This window comes from Lontra canadensis, unplaced genomic scaffold (assembly GCF_010015895.1).
Source record: "Lontra canadensis isolate GAN:19392208 unplaced genomic scaffold, GSC_riverotter_1.0 scaffold12, whole genome shotgun sequence".
In the NCBI taxonomy this organism is placed as follows: domain Eukaryota; kingdom Metazoa; phylum Chordata; class Mammalia; order Carnivora; family Mustelidae; genus Lontra; species Lontra canadensis.
In genome coordinates this window covers 29,749,996-29,770,161 of record NW_022631006.1, presented here as the reverse complement: position 1 = coordinate 29,770,161, position 20,166 = coordinate 29,749,996, and the positions used below count along the sequence as shown (strand labels likewise).

Below are 20,166 nucleotides of genomic sequence, written 5' to 3'. Positions count from 1 at the left end.
AGGTATTTTGAAAACTAGGTCTTTTTTATTTCTGATGATTTTCATTTTTGAAAGTTACTTTTTTTTTTTTTTTTTTACTTTAGAGCAGGGAGGGACAGAGGGAGAGAGAAAATTAAGCAGGCCCCACACCCAGTGCGACATCAAGGTTGATCTCACAGCCCTGAGGTCATGACCTGAGCCAAAATCGTCAGATGGACACTTACCTAACTGACTGAGCCACCCAGGTGCCCCGATAATTTTGTTAGACATAAATTATTAAACAAAAGATTCTTCAGAAGTCTCTTTAGTTTTTTAAATAGTCTCTTCATAGTTTCCTTAAACTTTTTCTCCCTGAGGAAAGATTTTGATCTTAAAAATCCTTTTACCGGGACTTCTCAGCATGTTATATTCCTTTTAGTCTTTCACAAAAAAAACAGGAGTGCTCAATCTCTGTCAAATAAAATCTTTAAAAAAAAAAAAAAAAGATTCTGACAGAATTTGAAAAGCCTGGTGTTTTAGAGGATTTATGTGGTAGTGATCCAGTTTCTCCCTAACAGCCACCTTTTGTGGTGACCTTGGATGAAGTGGAGCTGATTCACTTTGAGCGGGTTCAGTTTCACCTGAAGAACTTTGATATGGTGATAGTGTACAAGGACTACAGCAAGAAAGTCACGATGATCAACGCCATTCCTGTAGCCTCCCTAGACCCCATCAAGGAATGGTTGAAGTAAGTAAATTGGCTAGCAGTCTCCCATTTACCCTGTGAGCCCTGTATTACAGAATAGGAGTGTGGTGTGTTGTATATAAAATCTTCTGGTGTATTTGAGGGTAAACCTGCCTTTGGGTTGAGTTCTATCCCAGGACTTAAAAATTTGAAATCTTATTGGATAGAGTTAATAACTTTTTCCTGAAATTCCAACAGTAGTTGATGTATACTTACACATACAGAATCAAAGTCATAGATTTTTTTGACTCTTCGATAGCTGTATAAAAAAATCTAAACACATGTGAAATAATTTAATTATAAAAAGGGAGGCATATCTTACCAGTTCTCTTATTTTTATTGAACAATGAGAGAGATGAGATCTTTTTACTTTAGCCTTTGACATCCGTATTTACACACTTCAGCTAAAAAAATTCCTCACGGAAATATAAGAACTCTGTGTCCAGGAGATGTTACTCTCTAAGTGTAAAGGGTGAGGCTTGGTTAGCCTTGAGTATAGTTTGCTCTGCCCACCACCCCCACCCCCATTACCTGTGAATGGGAAGTGCTATAAGTATAAACCTCCTCTTAAGAAGTGGGTTGAGCGAATATAGAAATTAAGTTATGAGAAAGATACAAATTTGTGGTTTCCCTGAGGATTTTCCTAAGAAACATGCAGGTAGGTAGTGCTGTAATGTCACAAATAGTACGTGTAAATGCATATGACTTTTTAAAAAACAAGTTTTATTGAGGGAAAACTTACATGTAATAAAATTCACCAATTTAAGTATGTGATTTGATGAGTTCTAGCAAATGGATACAGTCTTGAATCTGCCATCATAATCAGGATATAGAAGACTTCTTCACTCCTGAAAGTTCCTTTATAGTCATTCCCCTTCCCACAATCTTACCCCTGGTTTCCATCACTGTACACTTGGCTTCTTCTAGAATTTCACATAAATGGAAGCCTACAGTATGTAACCTTTTGTATCTTGTATCCTTTACTTAGCTCAATGATTCTGAAATTTTGAAGGTTGTTGAGTGTATCCTTTTTATTATTGAGTATTCCACTTCACGGATACTCCATACCGCAACTACCACTTAGTAGACATTTGAGTTGTTTCCATGTGGGGGCTCTTATGAATAGCCGCTGTAAACATTATAGAAAGTCTTTTTTTTTTTTTTTTTAAAGATTTTATTTATTTATTTGACAGACAGAGATCACAAGTAGATGGAGAGGCAGGCAGAGAGAGAGAGAGAGGGAAGCAGGCTCCCTGCTGAGCAGAGAGCCCGATGCGGGACTCGATCCCAGGACCCTGAGATCATGACCTGAGCCGAAGGCAGCGGCTTAACCCACTGAGCCACCCAGGCGCCCCAATATAGAAAGTCTTTAAAGTGTAAACGTAGGTTTTCATTTCTTGGGTAGATGACCTAAGTGTGGCACTGCTGGGTTGTATGGTTTGTGGTTAAGTCTGTGTTCAACTTAACTTTGTAAGAAACTACCAAATCACTTTCCAGAAAACCCGTAGAAAGCTGCATTATGTTAGAATTGTTGCTGTGCTTCCCGATCAACACTTGCTTTTGTCTCTTTTTATGTTAGCTATGCAGTGTGCAGTGCTGTCTCATTATGGTTTCAATTTGCATTTCTGTGATGACCCATGATGTTGAACATCTTTTCATATGCTTATGTGTCATTCTGTGTCTTGGAGGAAGTAACTTTGTATTTTTTGCTGATGTTAAAAAGGAGATTGCTTGTTTGAGTTGTAAGAGTTCTTTACACTGGATAGGGACACCTGGGTGGCTCACTCAGCTAAGCATCCGACTCTTTTGAGTTCCACTCAGGTTATGATCTCAGGGGCATCAGATTCAGCCATGTCACGCTCTGTGGTAAGTAAGCATGTAGTCTGCTTGAGACTCTCCCTCTCCCTGTGCCTCTCCCCCAACTTGTGCATGTGCACGGGCACGCTCTCTCTCTCTCAAATAAATAAAATCTTTCTTAAAATATAAATTTTAAAAATTCTTTAGGCTGGAGATATATATATATATATTTTTTAAGATTTTATTTATTTATTTGACAGACAGAGATCACAAGTAGGCAGAGAGCGAGGAGGAAGCAGGCTCCCCACCAAGCAGAGAGCTCAACGCGGGGCTCCATCCCTCCTGGGATCATGACCTGAGCCGAAGGCAGGGGCCTTAACCCACTGAGCCACCCAGGTGCCCCTGGACATATATTCTTAAATATAGGTTTTGTATATGTTTTCTTCTTCTTTTTTTAAAGACTTACTTATTTTAGAGAAAGTGTGAGTCTGGGGAGAGGGAAAGAGCATCCTCAGGCAGACTCCCCACTGAGCTCAGAGCTTAACACGGGGCTCAGTCCCAGGACCCTGAGATCACGACTTGAACCAAAGTCAAGTCAGCCGCTTAACCGACTGAGCCACCCAGGCACCCTTTGAATATATTTTCTTTCAGTAGTTTCTGTGCCTCTTCATTTTCTCGAGTGTCTTTTAAAGACTAAAGAAACTAGTAAAGACTAGTGCAAAATCCTCACAAAACCTGTTAGATCTAATCTTTCTATTGTAATTTGTGCTTTTTACATCTTATCTAATAAATGGACTAACCCAAAGTCAGATGTTTTCTGTTTTCTTCTAGAGTTTTATAGGTTCAGGTCTCCTATTTAGGTCTGTGATCTATTTGGAGCTAATTTTTTTACCGTAGTACAGGATCAAGGTTCATACTTTGCCTACATACAGCCAGTTACTCTAGTAACATGTGATGAGATTATCCCCTAGTTACTGAATTATCTTGGCATCTTATTTAAAAAAAGAAATCAACCATGTAGGAAAGGGCTTATTTCTGGATAATGTTCTGTTGCATTGGCGTCTGTGTGTCCTTATACCATCGTCATGATTATTGTAGCTTTATAGTAAGTCTTGAAATCAGGTAGTGTAAGTCTTCCAGATATGTTCCTTTTCAAAATTGGCTGTATTAGGGACACCTGGGAGGCCCAGTTGGTTAAGTTTCTGCCTTTGGCTTGTATCGTGATCGCAGGGTCCTGGGGTCGAATTCCATATCAGGCTCCTTGCTCAGCAGGGATCCTACTTCTCCCTCTGCCTGCTGCTCTCCCTTGGTCCTGTGTCATGCCCTCCCCCCCCCCACTACTGACAGATATATAAAAATATATATATTACATTGACTGTTCTGTGTAAATTTTAGAATCATCTCATGTCTTTCAACAAACTGGTCATCTTAATCTAAGTTACCAATTTTAGTATTAGTACAATTTATGAAGATGTTCCTTTCATTCCTAATATTGATCATTTTTGTTTCTTTCTTTCGTTAGTTTGCCTAGCAGTTTAATTTTATTGATTTTTTTTTCCATCATGAAAAAATGCGGGACTCGATCCCAGGACTCTGGCATCATGACCTGAGCCGAAGGCAGTGGCTTAACCATAGTCCTTGTTTCATAATTCTACTTGGTGTTTCATTACTATGGACTAATAGCTTTGGAAGCTTTTTGGTTAGTGTTTGTATGACGTGTCTTTTTTTTGTCCTTTTACTCTTGACTGTGTTCAAAGTGACTTCATTGGAGACAACATATATCTGGGTCTTACTTTTTTTGTTGTTTGTTTGTTTGTTTTAAAGATTTTTATTTATTTGACACAGAGAGAAATCACAAGTAGGCAGAGAGGCAGGCAGAGAGAGAGGAGGAAGCAGGCTCCCCAATGAGCAGAGAGCCCAATGTGGGACTCGATCCCAGGACCCTGGGATCACGACCTGAGCGGAACGCAGAGTATTAAACCACTGAGCCACCCAGGCGCCCCTGGGTCTTACTTGTTTAATCTATTCTACTCTTAATTGGGTTGGTGAAAAGAGACCATTTACATTTATCATTAACTATCAGTATGGTTGGGTTTAAGTCTGCTTTCTTGCTCTTGGTTTTTTTCCTCTGTTCATTGCTTTTCTCCTATTTTTATGCTCCCTTTTGGATTAATTTTGATTGTATATTAAAGTCTTTTGGGGGTTTTTTTGGTTTGGGTTTGTTTTGTTTTGTGATGTTTTTTTGGTTGTTTTTGTTTTGTTTTTTTTAGTAATCTCTACACCCAACTTGGGACTCAAACTCATGACCCCAGGAGCAAGAGGTGCATGCTTTTCTGACTGAGCCAGGCTCATGCCCCAAAGCAGTTATTTCCTAATTTATAAAATGAGGAAAAAAGTCTTCAATATTTACTCATGTATTTACCATTCCTGGTGCTCTTCACTCCATTGTGTCGTTCCAACCTTCTGTCTGCTTGCTACATAAACCTCCTCCTTCTTAGCATTTGAGGCACAGGTTTTCTGGTGACAGATTCTCTCAGCTTTTTCTTTAAAGTCTTTATTTCCCTTTCATTGTAGAAAGATGTTTTTTGCTGGATATAGAATTGTAAGTTGAGTCTTTTTGTTAATATTCACAAGATGGTGCTCCATCATCTTCCAGCTTACCTGGCTTCTGCTCAGATGTCTACTCTCTTTGTACCTCTGTACAGATTGCCTTTTTTCCTCAGGGTATTTATTTTCTATTTGTATCACTGGTTTTTAGCAGTTTGATTATTAGGTACTTTGCTGTGTTTTAAATGATTATTCTGCTTAGTGTGCATTGGGCTTCTCAGATCTATGGGGTATGTGGATTTCATCATATTTAGAAATGTTTTATCCATTTTTTGTTCTTTTTCTAGAGAGAGAGAGGACGAATGGGGCCATTACTCTTCAAATATTTTTGCCCCCTCTTTTTTTTCTGAGACTAATTACATGTTTCTTCACTCTCAGCATCTTCAAGTTTCTCTCTCCCTTCATTTATAACTACTTTTTAAACATCATTATCTGATACTTCCATCCACCATCTTTGTATTTTCTGGGTCTGTTCCACTGGCTGATTTTTTTCTTCTGCCTTTTGGCCTGTCTGATATTTTGTGATCAACTGCCAAACTGTGTGGCTACACATTTTTGTGTGCTAGGTTTTAGCTTTTTTTCTAGATTTCATTGTAGGTGTAGTTGAATGACTTGGATACCACTTGGTCTTTCAGAAGTTGTTCTCAAATGTCACCAGTGCTGGTTCAGAATAACGTTTTGTCTAGGACTAATTTACCCCGCTGCTGGGGCAGTACTCTTTTGAGGACTCGGGATTCACTGTTTGTCATAGGGTCTTTCCATTGAAGCTGGTGGGAACAGGAACTATTTCCAGCTCAGCATGAGATCTGGGAATTATCTGGCCTGCTGCTTTCCAGTGCTGCTTTGCCCAGCTCTACTTAGCTTTCTCTCATACATGTGGAGATATATTCTCAGCCACAGATTGGAGGGGATCCCTCTTCACATTTCTAGAACTCTTTCTGTCACTCTCCTCCAGTACTCCTGCCTCAAAATTATAGCTGTCTCAGCCTCCTCAAATACTTTTCTCAGTTCTGATTGGGTTCCCCTTCCCTGCATAGCAGCCTGGGAACTGCCTCCAGACAGAAAACTTAGGCAGTTATAAATCAGAATCCTATATGTTTCCTCCTTTATAATCCTGTGCTGCTTTTCATCCAGTATTTGAAAGCTGTTTCTTTTTTTGTTTTTTTTAAAGATTGTATTTATTTATTAGAGAAAGAGAGAGCAAGAGAGGGGAGAAGGTCAGAGGGAGGAGCAGACTCCCCATGGAGCTGGGAGCCCGATGTGGGACTCCATCCCAGGACTCCGGGATCATGAGCTGAAGGCAGTGGCTTAACCAACTGAGCCACCAGGCACCCTGAAAGCTGTTTCATATCTCATTTGGTTTTCTAGTTGTTTAAAGTGAAAAGGTAAATCTAGTCCATTTTATTCCACCATGGCTAGAAGCACAAGTTACAGCATATATGATACCAGTGCCTATGACGAACTTATGGCAGTGGATCGCAGATAGGTTTTGTGTCAAAGGTTTCTTGTTGTGATCCTCGGTGTTGTCATTTCTTTCGTTTCCTTTTCTCTTCCTTCCTGCCTACTTGAATTGATTGCGCTCTTCTCAACAGAAGTAGGTAAAAGAAAGTCATTTAAATGTCTTAATACAAGGCACTTTTTAGGTACTAAACAAACAAAAAACTTATCCCTATCTTCAAATAGACCTTGCACCAAATAAGCAGTACGTAAGAAAGCAGTGGGGGATCGGGGCAGGAAGGCCAGGGCTGTTTCTCAACTGCAGTGGTGTGAGTGATTAGAGCTGGAAAGTAAGAATCATAGAAATGGTTATAAGTTGAAACTACTTGCAAATAAGAGTCAGAGAGGGGAAAACATAGATGAGGAGGAGAAAAAGCTAAAGGAAGATAGGGAAGTTGGTGCTTAAGAAAGAAAATGGAAAACAAAAACATGAGCTTTGTTCGAGAGACAAAGCTTGCTTTGGTTGGAATGCTGCTCTGGTGAGGGCTGGTTCTAGCAGACCAGATGTTAGCCACCAGGTCTGTCCTGGTGGCATAGTGCAAAAGAATGTCAGCTATCCTATATTTAGAAAAAGGTTACCTGCATTGAGAGATGCTTATGAACAAGATGACACAGTACTTTCTCAGAAAATACAGAGAATTGATTTTGACTTTGTACTGTCCCGTTTCTCAGTTCCTGTGACCTAAAGTACACAGAAGGAGTACAGTCCCTCAACTGGACTAAGATCATGAAGACCATTGTCGACGACCCCGAGGGCTTCTTTGAACAAGGTGGCTGGTCTTTCCTAGAGCCTGAGGGTGAGGTGCGTGAGTGTGGGGTTTCTTTTCTGGTACATGGTGGTGCCCATTACCATTGGGCTGCTAGGAAATGCCATGTAAGTAACACCAAAGGGAGCAGACCGAGTGGGAGCTTGGTCTTCCTGTGTTGTTTCTCCAGGGTAGTTTTACAGCTGGATGATAAATTAGGGATTGGTAGTCACTCAGATTTCTTTGAAATTGCAAAATTATTCTTTCTTGATACTGGGAAGAAATTCTTCAGTGCATTTTAACTTTTTTAAAAATTTGAAATATAATTAACATATAGTATAATACCAGTTTCAGGTATAACATGAGGGCATTTTGCAAAAATTGTTTTCTAAGAAGTGGTTCTTTATCTCTGCATAATGCAGTATTACAAGCGTATTTTTGTGGTTAATTTTCCTGGGTAAGGAAGGGTGAGATGAATATTTAAGAAATAGAATTAGATATTTGTCTAATTGCACTTTACCAATAATTTAGCCCTTCTGTCTCTTGGTCACTCAGGGTTTTTGGGTTTTTTTTTTTTTTTTTTTTTCATGTAAAAAAGAAATAATGTTGGTGTGCCAAGTGGGTTAAATTAATTCATCAATCAAGTGAATGTAAAAAAAAAAAAAAGTCCAGTAAATAGTATTACGCTGTCTGACTCACCAGGGGAGTGATGCCGAGGAAGGGGATTCAGAGTCTGAAATCGAGGATGAGACTTTTAATCCTTCAGAGGATGACTATGAAGAGGAGGAGGAGGATAGTGATGAAGATTATTCATCAGAAGCTGAAGAATCAGGTTAGTCTATAGGGAAAATTTTTCATGGCTTTCTAACCTGCTGTCATTTTTGGAAACTCAAAAAGGAAGAAAGAATTCTGGCATTCCATTCCTATCTAAAGACTAATGCTTAATCAATTTTATTTTAGACTATTCCAAGGAATCATTGGGCAGTGAAGAAGAGAGTGGAAAGGATTGGGATGAACTGGAGGAAGAAGCCCGAAAAGGTAAATTTTTTGTTGTTTGTTATTTTTGAGGCGCAAATTTTTAGCAGATTTTAGTATTTTGAAATGTTATTTGCCTAATACGAATAACAAAAGAACACTATAAAACTCATGTGGAGTTATAGGTGCAGCCTCATCAGAGAAGCAGATAAACTCTGGAATGCGTCCACACTCTTCCAAGTGGCGTGACTCTGTAACGGATGCTTTCTTCACATGGGCCCATAGCTGGGATAGCCATATATAGGCTCCAGAATTAGGCCATCCAGTTTCCAAATCTAAGTCCTGTAATAGGACCTCCTCTGGGTTGGGATTGTTTTTGTAATACCAGTTTAATTACTCTGAACCCAAACACCAGATACAAGTTAAAAGATGAAAAGGAAATATTATCTACTGGATCCCAAGCATTGGGATAGGTAGTTCACATAGATTGCCTTATTTAATCATAAAATAATTTTCCATCATTCAAATACATAAACCAAGGTTCAAAAAAGTTAAGTACTTGCCCAAAATCACACAACCAAGAAGTGACTAACAGATTAAAACCTAAGTTTGGTGGCAGAGTGCACATTGTAGTGGTGCATACTGTCATGTACTATTAGGTATCAAAGCTAACCTGTCACTAACTAGTAATGCCTTTCTCCTATTTAGCGGACCGTGAAAGTCGTTACGAGGAAGAAGAAGAACAGAGTCGAAGTATGAGCCGGAAGAGGAAGGCGTCTGTGCACAGTTCAGGCCGTGGCTCTAACCGTGGTTCCAGACACAGCTCTGCACCCCCCAAGAAAAAGAGGAAGTAACTTCTGAACTTTGGTCCTCAGTTCCATTCTTTATCCAGCCAACCCCTACAAATTTTACATGACATAGAAACTGTATTTTTCCTTTTTTTTTTTTTTTTTTTTCCTTTTGAAGTTTGGCCATTTGTGTTTATGGGTTTAGGGGGCCATTTGTGTGGACCAATCTACTCGGGGAATTCCAGGCCCACCAGGACACGTGCCAGTGGCCCCATCCAGATGACGAGGGAGGAGGTGTTCTTGAAGAAGGGCAGAGGCTTCCACTGTTAATAAGTACCGTTTCATTCCTCTCTCTTCCTGCCACCTTCTGCCAGGACATCGATGGCTTCTGACATCTTATTCTCTGATGTCTCAAAGCTGTATTTCCAAGACATTGGTACAAGGTGACCCCTAACTACCTGTACCATGGTTCTTGACCAGCAGATCCGAGCCTCCATCCTACCCTACTGCCATGACCTTCCTCACATCTCTTTATGTCCCATCTTTGCAGTACTCAAGAAAAGGTTGTTGGAATTTGCTAAAAGTTGTGATAAATCATACCACCTGAGCTAGTGAGGCAGATCCGGCTGGTAACTCCGTCTGAGTTTCCTGCTTTTTGGCCTCACACAGATAGAAGTGTGTCTGCTGCCTAGCCTTGGACGACCTAAGAAGCAGTGGCACTCCCTGGCTCAGTTTCCTCCTCCTCACAAATTCACCCATGGTACCATGGTAGGAGCAAAAGTACCACTGTTTGTTTTCTGATGTATCTGAGGAAGAATGGTTGTGCCTCACGCACTGCTTCTAGTGAAACCTAGAAGGAGGCTCAGAGGAATCAACATTGAGATCTGGAAGGGGCAGGTCATGCCTGGGGCCTAGAATACCGATGAAAAAAGAGAAGAGGAAGGGAGGCCACGTCTACAACACAGCCTCTCGTCACTGCTGCTCCTTATTTTTACTGGTCTTGCATTGTCCTGTATTTATCACAGTTTCTGTTGAACAGCTTTTTAAGTATTTGGGGAGTTTATCTCACCATCCTCCCCCTCCTGGTTCTCTGCACTCACCTGTCCCTCTGCAGTTCCTTCTGTGTTCTGTGACTTTAAGAGAAGAGGGGGGGAGGGGTTTCGGATTTTGTTTGTTTGTTTGTTTGTTTTCTCCTTAGCAGTAGGACTTGATATTTTCAATTTTGGAAGAACTAAAAGATAAATAAACTGTGGTGGTTTTTTTTTTTTTTTTGGTTTTGGTTTTGTTTGGTTTTTTTTTTTGGTTGTTGTTTTGTTTTTGTAAACTCACCTTTTGTGAACATTCTTTTGCAGTTCCTGAAAAGCAGGCCTGCTTCTCACTTGGGAGAGTGCTGAGACGTTAGAGAATAATGCCTTTGTCAGGGGAAGATCACAGAAATTGGCTTCCATCCTTCTAAGCTTTTGTCATTAGGTTGAGAGATAACAGACAGTAACAGAGTAACAGACAGTAAACCAAATTCATGGTATAGCAAGTTACTTTATAAGAGACTTTTTACTATGGTTCCCTCAGAAAGTTTAGAATGGAATAGTACTTGCTCCATCATGAAAACATATCTTCTGTCATCTCCTTGTAAATAGCCTGGAAGGCGGCAGCAGCTTGAAGGGACACCTTCAGCCTTCCTATTTGGGTGACCTGATCTCTAGGGCTGACAACTGTTGGGAGAGGAAAGGCAAACAGGTCAGGTGGCAGCACTGTTCAATTAGAAAACACTTACCTAACTGCCATGTGCTGTGTGTGGGGATGGTGATACTAAAAGACACTCCCTCACAAGGGGCACAGTCTAGCGGAAAAGAAGGGAGAGCACAGTCTGTACAGTATGCGAAGTGCTCTGATGAAAACTCTGGGTACTTTGGGAACACACAGAAGTGGCACCTAAGCCAGGATGGAGGAATCGGAAAAGGTTTTCTGGAGACAGTCCCCGAGCTAAGTCTTTAAGATATCATAAGCACAGGCCAAGACATGAGAACACGACAAGTTTAGAAAGCTACAAGAAGTGGCAGAAGTGAAGCTCTGTATATATACAGGGTGCCTTTGGTGGCTCCATTGTTAAGCATCCAGGTGGAAGACCCTGTAAAGAAACAGAAGGATCCCCCATAGAGTGATATGGAAAGTCAAATGGTGTAAAAATGGGAGAATGGCATGCATGTATGTATTTTTTCCCCTTAAAGATGTTACTCATTTATTTGATTGAGAGAGTGTGCACCCCAGAGGAAGAGGGAGAAGCAGACTCCCCACTGAGCAGGGAGCCTGATGTGGGACTAGATCTCAGGACCCTGGAATCATGACCCGAGCCAAAGGCAGACGTCCAACCAACTGAGCCACCCAGGTGCCTGAGAATGGCATTTAAAAAGGAGAATGAGCAATAATTTTAGAGATTTAGAAAGGTCAAGTAGGATGACTAAGGAAACCAACTAGATTGGGCAGTTAGGAAAATTGGTAAGAACAGAGTCAATAAAGCATTTGGATGAAAACTTGATCATTTGTTTTTTAATAAAGATTTTATTTATTTGACAGAGATCACAAGTAGGCACAGAAGCAGGCAGAGAGAGGGGGGAAGCAGTCCCCTGCTGAGCAGAGAGCCTGACATGAGGCTTGATCCCAGGATCCTGGGATCATGACCTGAGCTGAAGGCAGAGGCTTTAACCCACTGAGCCACCCAGGCACCCCATGAAAACTTGATCTTAACTGAACAGTGTAGGCATAGCCAGAACAGAAAATATTTCATGGAGCAGAGTTTGAAAGTGCTAAGAGAAAAGAGAGCTGCAGGGATAGAAAGTAGTGTTTTGTCTTTGAAATCAGACCAACATGATTAAAGCCTGAGTGAAAGGAAGGGCAGCCAAAATAAATTACCATAAATTTTTCTTTTGATGATTAAAAAAATAAAAATAATTGAGACATATTCATTGGCTTTAGAAATGTTGAGGTCCTGACAGAAAAGGCTTCAGGGGATGTTTCTTCTCTACAAAGAAGAGTGCAGCATGTCTGGGGAAGGGAGACAGGAATTGAACTTGGGAGTACAAGTTAAAAAACAGGTGACAGAGACCACACTCGCCATGTGCCAGGTAGCCAGCCCTGTCCTAAATATTCCTCTCCCACAAGCCTTCACTTAAGCATTCCCTCAATCCTCTGGACAAGCCTGTGAGGGTTCTCCTTTTGCAGTTGAGGAAACCTGCACAGAGAGGTTACATGACTTGCCCAGTACCTCAGCAGGTAAGGTACTAGAGGAATAAAATGAAGAATCTTATCTACCAGCTAGTTTGAACTCTGTAGCCCCTGGTCTAAAAAGTATCCCTCAAATCTCATTATAATTTTATATCATGACTTAGTACACATGTACATAAGAAAGTGTCACAAAATAATCTGTGTGCAGAGCACTCTGATATTTTCTACAGTTTTTCCCCCTCAGTTCTGGTCATGACTTACTAATTTAATTTCACCATCCATTATTTGGTTGGTAAGGACTGGCAGTTTGAAAATCTTTGGTCTAGTGGGTAATTTTCGGACCCTACCACAGCCTTACAGATAAGGTAAATGTGAAATCCCAGACACACAGGGTTAAGAGCAGTGGGACTGGACAGAACAGGCCCACCTAAAGGCATCCAAAGGCAGATATTTTTCAAGCACGCCAGTCTTGCAGCAAATAATGTTAAAAACAGATTTAAGAAGAAGGTGGTGATCAAACTTTCTGTAAAGAAACACTGTAGCAGATGGAAATGGGGTGGAAGTGGGGATGTGGTCAAAACACTTCTGAAGCAAGATGGTTAAGATTTGGTAACTAAAAAGAAAACTCACCCCAAAAAACTCAGTAACAAATACCATGAGTGTGAGGGAGTAGGTGAGTGAGTGTTGAAGAGACTAGAGGAAGGGTCACACATTAAAAAGAGAGGGTGTTGGGGCACCTGGGTGGCTCAGTGGGTTAAAGCCTCTGCCTTCGGCTCAGGTCATGATTCCTGGGTCCTGGGATCAAGCCCCACATCTGGCTCTCGGCTCAGCGGGGAGCCTGATTCCCTTCCTCTCTCTGCCTACCTGTGATCTCCGTCTGTCAAATAAATAAATAAATAAATAAATAAATAAATAAATAAAAGGTGGAGGGTGTTTGCTGCCTTTACAAACCTTATATGCTTACGATAAATCAAATTCTGATGTTGAAATTTGACTGAAATTAAAAGAATTGGTCTTTTCAAAATTCCCCTATTTCAAACACTGGAGATTTTCATAAAAGATTGTATTCTGGTTGTCATGAGATACATGGGCTAAAATATACAACTGACTACTCATGCTCGATCTAGAAATAAATACAGCTACAGTTATTTCAATATTAAATATACCAACTGGATTTGGATCCAGTTTGTATCATCACCTTCAGAGTGGTAATTATATACTGAAGGTAAAACTGGAAGAGAATTTGTGATTGGGCTGATTCCCTTAGAAATAAGTGAAACAGAGAAGCATGAACGTTTATTACTCACTCTCTAGCTCTTGCTCTACACCGTCTCTTCCTGATTCCATGATCTGCCACAGTTCCAGAAACGCGTATCCTACTTCTTGACATTCTTTCTTTTCATCGTCCATAGGATCACTTACCACTGTAAACTTTAAACTAAAGGAAAAATTCCATTTAACTCAGTACTGCTGATACTGTAAGGCATAAAATACATATATAATGATAAAGGTAATCAATCATAAATTATACAGTGTTTTCCCTGAATCAGTTTTCCCTGGCCTTCATCTTACATAACTGTAATGGCAAAAGAGAAGGAACTGGTGTATTTTAAAGGAATGATAGGTCTGGAAAAGAGGGAACTAAGACGAGATGATGCAGTTGATCAAGTTGTCTCAAAACTGTTCGGATAGGGGCACCTGGGTGGCTCAGTAGGGTAAGTGGTTAAATGTTTGCCTTCACTCAGGTCGTGATCCCTGGGTCCTGGGATCTAGCCCCTGCATCTGCCTCCCTGATCAGCAGGGAGCCTGCTTCTCCCTCTCCTTCTAACTGCTGCTTCTCTCTGTCAAATAAATAAATAAAATCTTTGAAAAAGAAACCTATTCATATAGGACGCTTCTAAGATAGCTTACAACTCTGATGAAAGATTTGTCATGGAGAGTGAAGGTGTTGCACAAAAATCAAGATTATAGGAGAATTAGAAGAGTTCTTAGATTTCTAAATAAAAGTTGGGTATCAAGCCAGAGCAAAGGAAAACAGAAGGAATACAGAATTACAAAACGTATAAAAAGTGTATTCCTTTGAGTTGTATGTCTGGAGACGGCACCAGAGTGCAGGGCACAGGGCCCATGAGCAGCCAGGAGTCCACCACACTCATTAGTCTCCTGACTCAAATCAGCGAAGAATGATACTAAAATCTAGAAACTAGTACCTACTTGATTTTTTGAGATAAAATTCACACATAAATTCATATCTTAACCATTTTCAAGTGTACAATTCAGTGTGTTTTAGTAAATTTAGTAAAAAGACAGTGTGTTTTAGTCTCCAGGAGACCACCAATTGACTTTTTGTCTCTCTGGGTTTGCCTATTCTGGACATTCTGTATCCCTATTAATTTTTTAAAAGCAATGCTGGTGGCTAATAGTGCTAAGTGAACAAGAATAGGACTAAAAACGGGACTTAAAATCACAGCTAAACAGAATGAAGCTAAAAAGAAGAAATTCTTCTGAAAGTGACACATTCTTAGCTCACAAAGTAATATTCATTTGTGATGATGCTTCTGTATCCTTACTGAGAACTACAACAATGCAAAGGGATGATGCTAACTACCTGAACCCAATTTTCACCTTTCTAGGTACAGGGCACAATACCAAATGCATGCATGCATTCATTCATTCTTCATCGTTTGTTCATTCATTCATTCATTTACAACTCTGAGATCAAGACCTGAGCTGAGGTCAAGTATCAGATGCCTAACTGACTGAGCCAGCCACCCAGGTGCCCCCCCAAGATGCTTTAGATAAACTACATTATTTCAGTTGTATCCTCACAGAAGCCCTCAAGCCAAGTAATATTCAAAATTCACAGAGCTAGTAAGTGGAAGAGCCAGGATTCAAAACCAGGCTTTCTCTGATTACAAGCCAATGTTCTGTCTGCTGTACATCAATCAAAATCTAAAATTGAATAGAAGGTTACAAAAAGAAAAGGGAAGAAGCTACCACTGTAAGGAAATGAAGAAAGTATTCTAGGAATGCTGAGAGAAAAAAGAAAATAACTAAATTCAACATTGATGCAGAAGGGAAACAAAACGCTTTACATTTTCAAAAGTTACCAGTAAGCTTCTGTTTAAATACACAGTGACACTGAAGTCAGATGCACTATTTATTTCTGTGGCTCCTTCTTCAGTCCTTTCTATGACTAATTGGAGACAAAGTAAATGCAAATTAAACAAATTTATTGGGCTAAAACACCAGCCCTGTATTATTTCTTACCCACACACTTGAAAAGGAGGGAACATTGCTAGATCTTGCCAAAAAAAAAAAAAAAAAAAAAAAAAAAAAAGAGATGCCCACTTAAATTTGAATTTCAAATTTCAGCTGAATGGTGAATAATTTTCTTAGTATAACTATGTCCTATGCATTTCACTGGGAGCTTCTAAATGGAGGCCTCTTCACACCAGAGGAATAACAGGGACACGTCCCTAAAATTGATAGTACGCGGGGCACCTGGATGGCTCAGTGGGTTAAGCCTCTGCCTTCGGCTTGGGTCATGATCTCAGGGTCCTGGGATTGAGCCCCGCATCGGGCTCTCTGCTCAGCGGGAAGCCTGCTTCCCCTCTATCTGCCTGCCTCTCTGCCTACTTGTGATCTCTCTCTCTCTGTTAAATAAATAAAAAATCTTTAAAAAAAAATTGATAGTACGCCTTGAATTTACTTCAGTTACATCAAAGTAATCTTACAAAGAAATAATTTTAAAAGTCTAAACATGTGGGGGCCTGGGTGGCTCAGTCAATGAAGCATCCAACACTTGATCTCAGCTCAGGTATAGATCTCTGGGTCATGAGTTTAAGCCTCGCCTCGGGCTCCATGCTGGGAGTCTTCTTTTAAAAAGACTAAATATGGGGGCGCCTGAGTGGCTCAGTCGGTTAAAGCCTCTGCCTTCGGCTCAGGTCATGATCCCAGGGTCCTGGGATCGAGCCCCACATCAAACTCTCTGCTCAATGGGGAGCCTGCTTCCCCCCACCCCTGCCTGCCTTTCTGCCTAGTTGTGATCTCTGTCAAATAAATAAAATCTTAAAAAAAAAACTAAATATGAAATTACTATCATAAAGACATAATATTTAGTAAGCTAGCAATGGTACTGTGTGAGATATAAATTATCTGGGAATGTCAAAGGGTTTTGTCCATTCCTTACAGAGCACTGTCAGTATTCAAGTATTTGCTGTCACAAAAACAGTGTCATCAGGGGCTGTCACGGGTGAGAGAGGAACTACACCGATGAGATTCATCTAGTTTATCAGGTGGCTGCAAACATGAATTAGCCTCAAGGAGATGCGAAATCCATCCAGTAAGTTAATACAAAAGAATTTATTAGAATATTCACTATCAGTGCAAAACCAAACTGAATTCCTGGGTGGATAATATCTCCCTTCTTTCAAAGTGGAAAGCAGATGCTTACCGTCCTTGCTCTGGATCTTGTTTCTTCAGCATGGCGAACAGAAACTGCCTTCGGCCTTTTTGTTCCAGTGGGTCCAGGTCTATCACTGCAGTAAGGATAAGACAGGAGAAAAGCGAAGAATCATACACTGTTGCTATATGGGCACTAAAACCTTCATAAGTGGCAGACATAAAACCATGACAGAAAAGAGAGATTGGCAATCGAGGGCTCACTGCAGGCCACCTGTTTTGGTAAATGAAGTTTTTACTGAATACAGCCAACACCTATTTGTTTACATATTATCTATGGTTGCTTTCCAACTACAGTGACAGAGCTGAATAGCTGTGACAGAAACCATCTGCTCCACAAAGCCTAAAATATTTACTACCTGGCCCTTTAAGAAAAAGTTAGTTGACCCTGATAAAAAAGAAGCCTTACAATCGGCCTGGAAAGCTGTTCGGCCATTGTGCCAAGATAAACGTGCTCCCACCACTCTCAAGCTGGAATAATCCCAGGAGACTGATTTCTTATGGCCATGCAGAGGTTTGAGTTTTGTAGCAGGTTCAACTCAAGGTGCCTGTCTCAATACCCACCCTCTCCCTTCCTCCTTATTTATATATGGGAATGCTGCAGCCTCAAATACATTAGCATATGTTTTCCAGCCTCTTATTTAGCTAGGTTTGGCTGCAGCACAGTAAGTTCTGGCTATTGTGTTATGTATGCTTAACAGGCTCAACTGGGAAGCATCTTTCCTTTCCCCGGCAACCATGAAGGGTGACAGGCTCACCGAAAGGATGGAAGACAGGCGCTAGGTTGATCGGAGGGCAGGATAAGAGTTTGGACCCTGATAGGATCGCATATCCTCAGCCCGGGACTGTCCCCCCTCAGAATTCATTTTATGTAAGTAAGAAATAAAGTTCTACCTCATATAAGGACAGGATATACTTAAGGGGTGGGGGGAGAAGGAATAGACAACAACAAACAGCTCTTAGAAATCTAAGACAAATTTTCAATGACTGGAAGTTAAGACTAAGGAAATCTGAGGGAGTACCTGTCTCGGTCAGTTGGTAGAGGTTCTTGATCAAGGCTTGTGAGTTTCAGCCCAGGCTGGGGGAAGAGTTTACTTAAAAAAAAAAAAAAAAAAAAAAAAAAAAAAAGACTACACCTATTAAGGGGCGCCTAGCTGGCTCACTTGGTAGAGCAGGTAACTCTTGATCTTGGGGTTGTAAATTTGAGCTAAGTCCCACATGTAGAGATGACTTAAAAAAATATATATATACATTTATATATACATATATATATATATATATATATGTATGTATAATTTTTATTTTTTTTTTATATGTGTAATAATTTTTTTTTTAGAGAGGGGAGTGGGGATAAGGGGCAAAAGGAGAGAGAGAGAGAGAGAATCTGCAGCAAGAGCCATGCCCAGGGCACCTGGGTGGCTCAGCAGGTTAAGCCTCTGCCTTGGGCTCAGGTCCTGGGATCGAGCCCCGCATGGGGCTCTCTGCTCAGCGGGGAGCCTACTTCTCCATCTTCCTTGGCCTGCCTCTCTGCCTATTTGTGATCTCTCTCTCTCTGTCAAATAAATAAATAAAATATTTTTAAAAAAAAAAGATCCATGCCCAGTGTGGAGCCTGATGTGGAGCTCAGTCTCACAATCTTGAGATCATGTCCTCAGCCAAAATCAAGAGTCAGATGCTTTCCTTCTAAAGAATGAATGGGTCAACCAGGAAATTAAAGAAGAATTGAAAAAATTCATGGAAACAAATGATAATGAAAACACAACAGTTCAAAATCTGTGGGACACAACAAAGGCAGTCCTGAGAGGAAAATATATAGTGGTACAAGTCTTTCTCAAGAAACAAGAAAGGTCTCAAGTACACAACCTAACCCTACACCTAAAGGAGCTGGAGAAGAACAAGAAAGAAACCCTAAACCCAGCAGGAGAAGAGAAATCATAAAGATCAGAGCAGAAATCAATGAAATAGAAACCAAAAAAAACAATAGAACAAATCAACAAAACTAGGAGCTGGTTCTTTGAAAGAATTAATAAGACTGATAAACCCCTGGCCAGAGTTATCAAAAAGAAAAGAGAAAGGACCCAAATAAATAAAATCATGAATGAAAGAGGAGAGATCACAACTAACACCAAAGAAACACAAACAATTATAAGAACATACTATGAGCAACTCTACGCCAACAAATTTGACAATTGAGAAGAAATGGATGCACTCCTAGAGACATATAAACTACCACAACTGAACCAGGAAGAAACAGAAAACCTGAACAGACCTATAACCAGTAAGGAGATTGAAACAGTCATCAAAAATCTCCAAACAAAAGCCCAGGGCCAGACAGCTTCCCGGGGGAATTCTACCAAACATTTAAAGAAGAACTAATTCCCATTCTCCTGAAACTGTTCCAAAAAATAGAAATGGAAGGAAAACTTCCAAACTCATTTTATGAGGCCAGCATCACCTTGATCCCAAAACCAGACAAGGATCCCATCAAAAAAGAGAACTACTATTGATGTAGTTCATCAATATCCTTGATAAACACAGATGCGAAAATTCTCACCAAAATACTAGCCAATAGGATTCAACAGTACATTAAAAGGATTATTCACCACAACCAAGTGGGATTTATTCCAGGGCTGCAAGGTTGGTTCAACATCCACAAATCAATCAATGTGATACAACACATTAATAAAAGAAAGAACAAGAACCATATGATACTCTCCATAGATGCTGAAAAAGGATTTGACAAAGTACAGCATCCCTTTCTGATCAAAACTCTTCAAAGTGTAGGGATAGAGGGCACATACCTCAATATTATCAAAGCCATCTATGAAAAACCCACCGCAAATATCATTCTCAATGGAGAAAAACTGAAAGCTGTTCCGCTAAGGTCAGGAACACGGGATGTCCATTATCACCACTGCTATTCAACATAGTACTAGAATTCCTAGCCTCAGCAATCAGACAACAAAAGGAAATTAAAGGCATCCAAATCGGCAAAGAAGAAGTCAAACTACCACTCTTCGCAGATGATATGATACTATATATGGAAAACCCAAAAGACTCCACTCCAAAACTGCTAGAACTTGTACAGGAATTCAGTAAAGTGTCAGGATATAAAACCAATGCACAGAGATCAGTTGCATTTCTCTACACCAACAACAAGACAGAAGAAAGAGAAATTAAGGAGTCAATCCCTTTACAATTGCACCCAAAACCATAAGAAACCTAGGAATAAACCTAACCAAAGAGGCTAAGAATCTATACTCAGAAAACTATAAAGTACTCATGAAAGAAATTGAGGAAGACACAAAGAAATGGAAAAATGTTCCATGCTCCTGGATTGGAAGAATAAATATTGTGAAAATGTCTA

General features: G+C 40.2%; 2 protein-coding genes across 4 annotated transcripts in view; one reads left to right on the top strand and one right to left on the bottom strand.

Annotated features, from left to right (window-relative positions):
- SUPT16H (SPT16 homolog, facilitates chromatin remodeling subunit) overlaps window positions 1–10,380 on the top strand; it is a 39,266-nt gene extending 28,886 nt beyond the window's left edge. Inside the window, exons 22-26 of the mRNA XM_032857019.1 lie at window positions 537–706; window positions 7,277–7,406; window positions 8,053–8,182; window positions 8,311–8,388; window positions 9,034–10,380. Coding sequence (XP_032712910.1) covers window positions 537–706; window positions 7,277–7,406; window positions 8,053–8,182; window positions 8,311–8,388; window positions 9,034–9,179 — 654 coding nt within the window. The 3' untranslated portion in view covers window positions 9,180–10,380. The remainder of the gene's footprint in view (window positions 1–536; window positions 707–7,276; window positions 7,407–8,052; window positions 8,183–8,310; window positions 8,389–9,033) is intronic.
- Window positions 10,381–10,629: 249 nt separating this feature from the next.
- Window positions 10,630–20,166, bottom strand: part of RPGRIP1 (RPGR interacting protein 1) — an 88,297-nt gene continuing 78,760 nt past the window's right edge. For all 3 annotated transcript variants that reach the window (XM_032857017.1, XM_032857015.1, XM_032857016.1), the window contains 3 exons: window positions 16,792–16,876; window positions 13,643–13,773; window positions 10,630–10,825 (listed from right to left, as the gene is read on the bottom strand). In XM_032857017.1, the coding sequence (XP_032712908.1) occupies window positions 10,713–10,825; window positions 13,643–13,773; window positions 16,792–16,876 (329 nt within the window). In that variant the 3' untranslated portion in view covers window positions 10,630–10,712. The remainder of the gene's footprint in view (window positions 10,826–13,642; window positions 13,774–16,791; window positions 16,877–20,166) is intronic.